This window comes from Rhincodon typus, unplaced genomic scaffold (assembly GCF_021869965.1).
Source record: "Rhincodon typus isolate 14 unplaced genomic scaffold, sRhiTyp1.1 hic_rhity00004199, whole genome shotgun sequence".
Classification (NCBI taxonomy): domain Eukaryota; kingdom Metazoa; phylum Chordata; class Chondrichthyes; order Orectolobiformes; family Rhincodontidae; genus Rhincodon; species Rhincodon typus.
Genome location: NW_025969837.1, coordinates 3,784 through 12,819, shown reverse-complemented (window position 1 = coordinate 12,819; position 9,036 = coordinate 3,784). Strand labels below are relative to the sequence as shown.

Sequence of the window (9,036 nt, the reverse complement as noted above, 5' to 3'; positions counted from 1 at the left end):
TCAGCGCTGACCCTCCGACAGTGCGGCGCTTCCTCAGCGCTGACCCTCCGACAGTGCGGCGCTCCCTCAGCGCTGACTCCCCGACAGTGCGGCGCTCCCTCAGCGCTGACCCTCCGACAGTGCGGCGCTCCCTCAGCACTGACCCTCCGACAGTGTGGCTTTGCCGGAGAGGCACAGACGGGTGGTAGAGGAGGAGCAGTAATTACCTGCCCATCGAACTTGCTGATGGATTGCACGAGAAAGGTGGCCCAGCCTACGTGCAGGACTGGGGTGGAGCTGCCCTCCTCCCACTTACAGATCCCATCGTAGAAACGCAGCAGCTGAGCGAAGCTCTCGGGATCCTGCAGTGCAGTGCTGGGTGCAGCCTGTCCCTGAGGTACCTGGGGCATCAACGGCAATGTCATTAACTACTGCATGCTATACTCTGCCTTCTCACACACAGTCACCGCATCCCACAGAGACTCCCCAGCAGCGTCGCTCAGATGCAGTCTGACCATCAGCCACCAACAGCTTGGGCAAACAGGCCGGGTTTAGTGATCATCTTAATGCAAAACACACAGAAATGGGAGTGTAAAAGGTGGTTCACGCAGGAATTTCAGAACTTTGTCCCTGGGCAGCTGAAAGCTGCAGTGGATTAGAGATAGGGAGGGGGTGTAGGGGGCTGGGGGGGGGGGGGGGGCGGGGGGGGGCAGAGGTGACAGGGATAGGGCGGGGGTGACAGGGATTAGCAGATTTGCTTCCCTAAAGGACATGAGTGAACCAGATGGGTTATTAGTGTAACATGGCCACATTATGCCAGCTTTCTTCCAGCTGTTTACTCAGTTGAAGTTCTGCGATCTGACTTGGTGGCATTTGAACTTTCAGCCTTTGTAAATGAGCCCGGATTTGTGGATGAGAAGACCAATCACATGACTGGTATACACACCTCATGTACATAGCAGAAAGGTCTCTGGCACGGAGCCTGGCCCTGTGGCACAGAAGGGAAGGGGGGAGAATAGGAGAGCAATTGTAGTGGGGGATTCAATAGTAAGAGGCACAGACAGGCGGTTCTGTGGACGCGAATGAGATGAACGGATGGTTTGTTGCCTCCCGGGTGCCAGGGTCCGTGATGTCTCAGATCGTGTCTTCAAGATCCTTAAGGGGGAGGGTGAGCAGCCAGCAGTCATGGTACACATCGGTACCAATGACATAGGTAGAAAAAGGACTGAGAATGTGAAAAACGAGTACAGGGAGTTAGGTTGGAAGCTGAAGCCCAGGACAAACAGGGTAGTTATCTCTGGATTACTACCAGTGCCACGTGATAATGAGGCAAGAAATAGGGAGAGGGTGCAGCTAAACACGTGGCTACAGGGCTGGTGTAGGAGGGAGGGCTTCCATTACGTGGATAATTGGAGCACATTCTGGGGAAGGTGGGACGTGTACAGTAAGGACGGGTTGCACCTGAACCGGAAGGGCACAAATATCCTGGGAGGGAGGTTTGCTCGAGCTATACGGGATGGTTTAAACTAGCTTGGCAGGGGGTGGGGAACTGGATTTGTAATTCAGAGGATGAGGTATTCAGCCTTCCAACAGACACAACAGGGAGTGAAGTTGTTTATAAAGAAATGCGGTCAATGGAGCGTAATTGTGGACACAGAGATGGTTTGAAGTGTGTAAACTTCAATGCTAGAAGTATCAGAAATAAGGCGGATGAACTTAGAGCATGGGTCGGTACTTGGAACTACAATATTGTGGCCATTACAGAAACTTGGGTAACTCAGGGAGAAGAATGGTTGTTGGAAGTTCCGCGATTTAAATGCTTTAAAAGAAATAGGGAGAGTGGAAAAAGAGGTGGGGGAGTAGCATTGCTAGTCAGGGCTAGTATAGCAGCTACTGAAAGGCAGTTCGAGAATGATATGTCTACAGAGTCAGTTTGGGTTGAGGTCCAGAACAAGAAAGTAGCAGTCACTTTGCTGGGGGTTTTCTTACAGGCCCCCTAAAAGGTGCAGAGAAGTAGAGGAGCGGATTGGGAGGCAGATACTGGCAAGGTGCAGAAGTCACAGGGTTGTAGTCATGGATGACTTTAACTTTCCAAATATTGATTGGAAACATTTTAGTTGTAATAGTTTAGATGGAGCGGATTTTGTCCGTGCGTTCAGGAAGGATTCCTGACACAGTATGTAGATAGACCAACACGAGGAGAGGCCACTTTGGGTTTGGTGCTTGGCAATGAACCGGGCCAAGTGTCAGACCTGTTGGTAGGAAACCATTTTGTCGGTAGCGATCATAACTCTCTTACTTTTACAATAGTCCTGGAAAAGGATAGGTACATACAGCAGGGTAAGGTTTATAATTGGGGGAAGGGTAATTACAATTCTGTTAGGCAAGAACTGGGTAACATAAAATGGGAACAGATGCTGTCAGGGAAGAGCACTATAGAAATCTGGAGATTGTTTAAGGAATGCATACTGTGTGTGCTCGATATATTTGTCCCGAGCAGGCAGGGAAGATGCGGTCGAGTGAGGGAGCCTTTGTTCTCAAGAGAGGTCGAACAACTGGTTAAGAGGAAGAAGGATGCTTATGTAAGGTTTAGGAAACAAGGAACGGAAAAGGCTCTAGAGGGATACAAGTTATCCAGGAAGGAGCTGAAGAAAGAGCTTAGGAGAGCTATAAGGGGGCATGAGAAAACGTTGGCAGATAGGATCAAGTAAAACTCCAAGGCTTTTTACACGTACATGAGGAATAAGAGAATGACCAGAGAAAGGGTAGGGCCGATCAAGGATTGCAAAGGGAATTTGCGCACGGAGCCTAAAGAAATAGGAGAGGTCCTTAATGAGTACTTTTCTTCAGTATTCACAACTGAGAGGGACTTAGTTGTAGAGGAGGACAGTGTGAAACAGGCTGGTCGGCTAGAGGAGGTCAATGTTAGTAAGGAAGATGTGCTAGGAATTTTGAGGAAGTTGAAGATAGATAAGTCCCCCGGGCCTGATGGGATTTATCCAAGGATTCTATGGGAAGCGAGGGAAGAGATCGCAGGGCCTTTGGCGATGATCTTTTCGTTCTCACTGTCCACGGGTACAGTGCCGGAAGATTGGAGAGAGGCAAACGTCATTCCCTTGTTCAGAAAAGGGAATAGGGATAGCCCCGGAAATTACAGGCCAGTTAGTCTCACGTCAGTGATGGGCAAATTATTGGAAAGGACTCTGAGCGATAGGATTTATGATCACTTGGAAAGTCACAGTTTGATTCATGATAGTCAGCATGGATTTGTGAAGGGTAGATCATGCCTCACAAACCTTATTGAATTCTTTGGAGAGGTGACCAAACACGTGGATGAAGGTAGAGCAGTGGATGTGGTATACATGGATTTAAGTAAGGCGTTTGATAAGGTTCCCCATGGTAGGCTCATGCAGAAGGTAAGGAGACATGGGATAGGGGGAAATGTGGCAGATTGGATTCAGAATTGGCTGACCCTTAGAAGACAAGGGTGGTAGTGGACGGAAAATATTCAACATGGTGCTCAGTTACGAGTGGTGTACCACAAGGATCTGTTCTGGGTCCTCTTCTATTTGTGATTTTTGTAAATGATTTGGATGAAGAAGTGGAAGGGTGGATTAGTAAGTTCGCGGACGATACAAAGGTGGGTCGCGTTGTGGACAGTGCGGAGGGCTGTTCTAGGTTACAAAGGGACATTGATAGGATGCAGAGCTGGGCTGAGAAGTGGCAGATGGAGTTTAACCCTGAAAAGTATGTGAGGGGATTCATTTTGGAAAGACAAAATTGAAAGCAGAATACAGGGTTAATGGAAAGATTCTTGGCAGTGTGGAGGAGCAGAGGGATCTTGGGATTCATGTCCACAGTTCCCTGAAAGCTGCCACCCAGGTGGATATAGTTGTTAAGAAGGCATATGGTGTGTTAGCTTTCATTAATAGAGGGATCGAGTTCAAGAGCCGTGAAGTTATGCTCCAGCTATACAAAAGCCTGGTTCGCCCACATCTGGAGTATTGTGTCCAGTTCTGGTCACCTCATTACAGGAAAGATGTGGAGGCGTTGGAAAAGGTGCAGAGGTGATTTGCCAGAATGTTGCCTGGAATGAAGGGAGGGTCTTACGAGGAAAGGTTGAGAGCGCTAGGGCTTTTCTCTTTAGAACGATGAAGGATGAGAGGTGACTTGATAGAGGTGTACAAAATGATCAGAGGTATAGATAGAGTAGACAGCCAGAGACTTTTTCCTAGGATGGAGGTAGCTATTATGAGGGGGCATAGTTTTAAAGTGAGTGGAGGTAGATTATAGGGGAGACGTCAGAGGTAGGTTCTTTACCCAGAGAGTGGTCGGGGCATGGAATGCATTGCCGGAGAGGATAGTGGAGTCGGCCTCATTAGGGGCATTTAAGCAGCTATTAGATAGGCATATGGATGATAGTATAAGGTAGGGGTGGAGGTTAGAAAGACCTTAGGATTAGGGTAAAAGTTCAGCACAACATCGTGGACTGAAGGGCCTGTACTGTGCTGCACTGTTCTATGTTCTAGGTTCTATGTTCTACGGTGTGTCTACACCTCCCCATCGTTAGTCCTGCACAGATAGAGAGAGGGAGAAAGCATGCAAGAGAGAGAGCATGTAGGGGTAGGGTGGGAGGGGAGGGGAGAGAGAGAGAAATAAATCAAGGGACAGAGAGAGAGAGGGGAATGGGGCCGCAGAGAGAGGGGGGGTTGGTGGTGATGGTGCAGAGAGGATAGTGTCAGAGACAGACACAGGAGTAAGAGTGAACCAAACACACAGATAGACATGTCGAGAGATTGGAATTTCCTTGAGGAGAAGGAACACATGGAGTACTGTGACAGAGAGAAGGCAGTGAAGAAGCAAAGCTGAAACTCCGAACTCGAACTGCGTTGTTTTAAAGTCAGTCCTGGTGAGGAGAAGGTAAGAAAGAGGAATTTAATTTAAAAAAGAGGTGACAAAGCCAGGGGAGATGCTGTGGAGGGCTGAGACACAATGAAGCTGGATTGATTGTCTCTGCCCATCGCCTTCAGGCTGGGGGAACTGACAACGGGGAGCAGCAGCCTTGTGGGAATATCAGTGGATCAAGTAAAGTATAAAACTAGCTGATGGTCTGGGGCCAGGGTTTCAAATTGTAGTCAATTCATCAAATCTGTCATTAAAAGCTGGTCTCAGTGAATCAGACACTACAGAGCAGACCCTTTCGCCCACCTAGTCTACACTGACAAAACCTACTCTCATCCCAGTCTCCTACAGTTGGCCCGGAGCCTTGAACATTATGACATTCCAAGTTCTCATCCACGTACTTTTTAAAAAGTTGTGAGGTTTCCTGCCTTAACTACCCTCCCAAGCAGTGCGTTCCAGCCCCCTGCCACCATCTGGATGAAACAATGTTTATCCTCAAATCCTCTCCAAACCTCCTGGCTTACACCTTAATATGATGCCTCCCTTATCATTGACCCTTCAACTGAGGAAACAGCAACTTCCTACCACACTCCTCACAATCTTACACACCTCCATTAGGTCCCCCCACCCCACAACCCTCCACCCCGACCTTCCCTGCTCTAAAGAATACAACCCGAGCTTATCCAGCTTCTTGGTGTACCTGAAACGCAGTTCTTTGGGGTTTTTATCCTGGTGAATCTCCTCTGCACTCCCTTCCAGTGCTATCACTTCCTTCCTACAGTATGGAGACCGGAACCGCACACAGTCCTCCAGCCTCACCAAGGTTCTGTACAGCTCTGACATAACCTTCCCTCTTTTTTTAAACCAACGCCACGGCTGATAAAGCTAAAGGTCCTGTGTGCCTTCTTAGCTCCCCTATTAACGTCCTGCTGCTCTCAGGGCTCTGTGGACAAGCCTCCCAAGATCCCTCTGTTCCTCTGAGCTTCCTCATGCCCTGCCATTCACTGAGTACTCCCTGGTCTTCTTACTTCTTCCAGAGTACATCGCCTCACGTTTACCAGGGTTAAACTCCATCTGCCACTGATTGGCCTAAGTGACCTATCCATCTATACCCTCCTGTAACTCACAACATCCGCCGCACCACCGCACCCCCCCCCCCCCTCACTGTGAATCACCTGGCCAAACAGCTGTAAACTTATCACTGCCCCACCCACAATCTCCACATCATTGAGACAGCTCACCAGCAATGAGGGACCCAGCACTGCCCCCCTGTGGTACACTGCTGGAGACCAGCTCGAGTCACTCAATCCGCCTTCTACCACCACCCTACGTCTCCTGCCACTAAATCCAAGCGGTCACATTAGCCTGGATCCCACGTGTTTTTACCTTCTTTATCAGTCTCCCATGTCGGACCTTGTCAAAGGCTTTGCTAATATCCATATAAACCACATCAACTGCCCTATCCTCATCGCCACACCCGCTCACCTCCTCAAAAAAATTCAAGCAATGACCACCCTCTGACAAAGCCATGCTGACTATCCCTGCTCAATCCTTGCCTCTCCAATTCTCTCCTTCAAAAAGGAGAATGGTTTCCCTACCAGTAGTGTGAGACTCTAACTCCCTGCATTTCTCTCTACCACTCTCCTTGAAACATGGAACCACATTAGCTGTCCTCCAGTCCTCTGGTACCTCCCCGCCGTGGCCAGGCAGGAATATCATCAAACCGTCATCAATTGTTCTAAAAACTCATCTGGTTCACTAATGTCCTTTGGGGGGAAATCTGCCGAGCTTACCAGGTCTGGTCTACACGTGACTCCAGACCCACAGCAATGGACTTGTATCTTCACATCCCTCTGGTTCGTTGGGGCTTTTTCACTCAGTTCTAGGGAGATATGGCCAACACCTCCTGGCCTCACCGGTGAAGGCGCCACAGATTAGCCAGGTCGCGGCGAAATGCGCAAGGGAAGCTACAGAACTAACAGCATGATACGCTGCACAGCAAGATTCCACGGGTATACCTCAGTGCCACTATCTCCATCCCTCTGAGGTTCCTCCGAGGTTTCAGCCATGCTGGCCATCTCCTTGATGAGATTGGGAATGATGTCGTTTGCAATGTCAAAGAATTCCTTGTAAATCTCCTCATCCTCCCTGCAATAATTATAACTGGAAAACAAGAGAGAGAGAGAAAACAAAGGAACACTGTTAGAAACCTGACTGAGAGGGAGCGCCGCACCGTCGGAGGGTCAGCGCCGAGGGAGCGCCGCACCGTCGGAGGGTCAGCGCCGAGGGAGCGCCGCACCGTCGGAGGGTCAGCGCCGAGGGAGCGCCGCACCGTCGGAGGGTCAGCGCCGAGGGAATGGGCACTGTCAGAAGGTCAGTATTGAGGGAGCACCGCACTGTCGGAGGGTCAGCGCCAGGGGAGCACCATGCTGTCGGAGGTTTGGCGCCGAGGGAGCGGACACTGTGGGAGGTGCAGTCTTTCTGATGAGACATCAAACCAAGACTCCATCTGCCCTCTTGGGGTGTTGGGGGGTGGTGGGGTGGGGGGGTGCGGAGGGTGAGGTGGTCAAGGGTGTATAACAGATGGTGCAGTCACTATTGGAAGAAACGGGAGTGTGGGGATGAAAGTGGACAGGCAGCAGCTGACTCACTCCTGGATGACTGTAGCTGCATCACCCCAGGAGGCTAGAGCATCCTTGACGTTCTTGTTGCGACAGAAGTAGCTGGCCAAGTATACATAGGGGTAAACATGTTCATTATTGTAATACTGTTTCGCTGAAGAAATGGCCTGTGAGATGAGAAGCATAATGAGGAAATGAAACAGAACAAAGTGAGCAAACAAAGAACTGGATGTTTACAGGTACAGGATAACAATGTAGAGGGAGCTTCACTCTGTTTCTAACCCCCTGTGCTGTACCTGTCCCTGGGAGTGTTTGATGGGGGGGACAGTGTAGAGGGAGCTTCACTCTGTATCTAACCCTGTGCTGTCCCTGTCCCTGGGAGTGTTTGATGGGGGACAGTGTAGAGGGAGCTTCACTCTGTATCTAACCCTGTGCTGTCCCTGTCCCTGGGAGTGTTTGATGGGGGACAGTGTAGAGGGAGCTTCACTCTGTATCTAACCCTGTGCTGTACCTATCACACAAGAATTAATGCCTTTCAGGAGAATGGGGACAGTGCAACACAGTTACAGTCAGTGGATGTCAAAATCCTGGAATTCCCTCCCTAATTGTTTTCTGGTTTTTTTTTTCACTCCAGTCCTCTGGAGCAGGTGGGATTTGAACTCAAGTGTCTACCACTGCACCACAAGAGGGCCCTAAATGGCTGTTCTGTTTTTGTGGGTTTTTTTTAATCATCTATTTTTCTAATTAATCTAGATGTTGCTACATACCAGGTAGGAGTGGAACCTGGGCCCCTCGATCCAGGGGTAGGGACACTACCACTGAGCCACGAGGGAGCTTATTCTTTTCTCTTTAACTTTTTCTTTTAAAATAAGTACAAATAACTTTCTGTATTTTCTTTCTAGCCCAAATCACCCATGGGATATTGCAGGCGGACTGCAGCGGTTCAAGAAGGCAGCTCTTCCCCCCACCTTCGAGGGGCGATAGGGACAGGGCACTAAATGCTGGGCCCAGCTGACGACACCCACATCCCACAAATAAGTAAATAGAAAAAAGGGATAATTAAGAACTGCCGATGCTGGAGTCAGAGACAACACGGTGTGGAGCTGGAGGAACACAGCAGCATCACAGGAACAGGAAAGCTGACGTTTCGGGTCGGGACCCCGTGTTCCTCCAGCGCCACACCGTAATAAAAAAGGGAGCCGTGTACCTCGTGATAAAGTGCCAATGGATCCGGTCTGTCTGGCATTGGATCCAACTCCTCCAGGTCTGCGAGGTTCCCAAGTGCCATTGGGTATCTGCCAGAGAGAGAGAGAGAGAGAGAAATCTAAAGCATTCAGATCTTGCAGTCTCTCTCACAATTACACAGGATGGAACACGGTGGAGGGCAGGCAGGAATTTGAGTTCCAGTCAGACTAACACCGCTGTATTGGATGGGGGTAGCAAGAAGTGGCTGACTCCTGCTCCCACTTTTTAAGCGGCAGTGCCCTCACTATCCATAGAACACCCTCGACTACCCCAGAACTTTGCCATAGAT

At 49.7% G+C, this 9,036-nt stretch overlaps 1 protein-coding gene across 1 annotated transcript in view; it reads right to left on the bottom strand.

Annotated features, from left to right (window-relative positions):
* men1 (multiple endocrine neoplasia I) overlaps window positions 1-9,036 on the bottom strand; it is a gene marked incomplete at its 5' end in the record, with an annotated part of 12,501 nt that overhangs the window by 690 nt on the left and 2,775 nt on the right. The window contains 4 exons of the mRNA XM_048593842.1: window positions 207-380; window positions 6,900-7,044; window positions 7,533-7,669; window positions 8,710-8,797. Of these exons, the coding sequence (XP_048449799.1) occupies window positions 207-380; window positions 6,900-7,044; window positions 7,533-7,669; window positions 8,710-8,797 (544 nt within the window). The remainder of the gene's footprint in view (window positions 1-206; window positions 381-6,899; window positions 7,045-7,532; window positions 7,670-8,709; window positions 8,798-9,036) is intronic.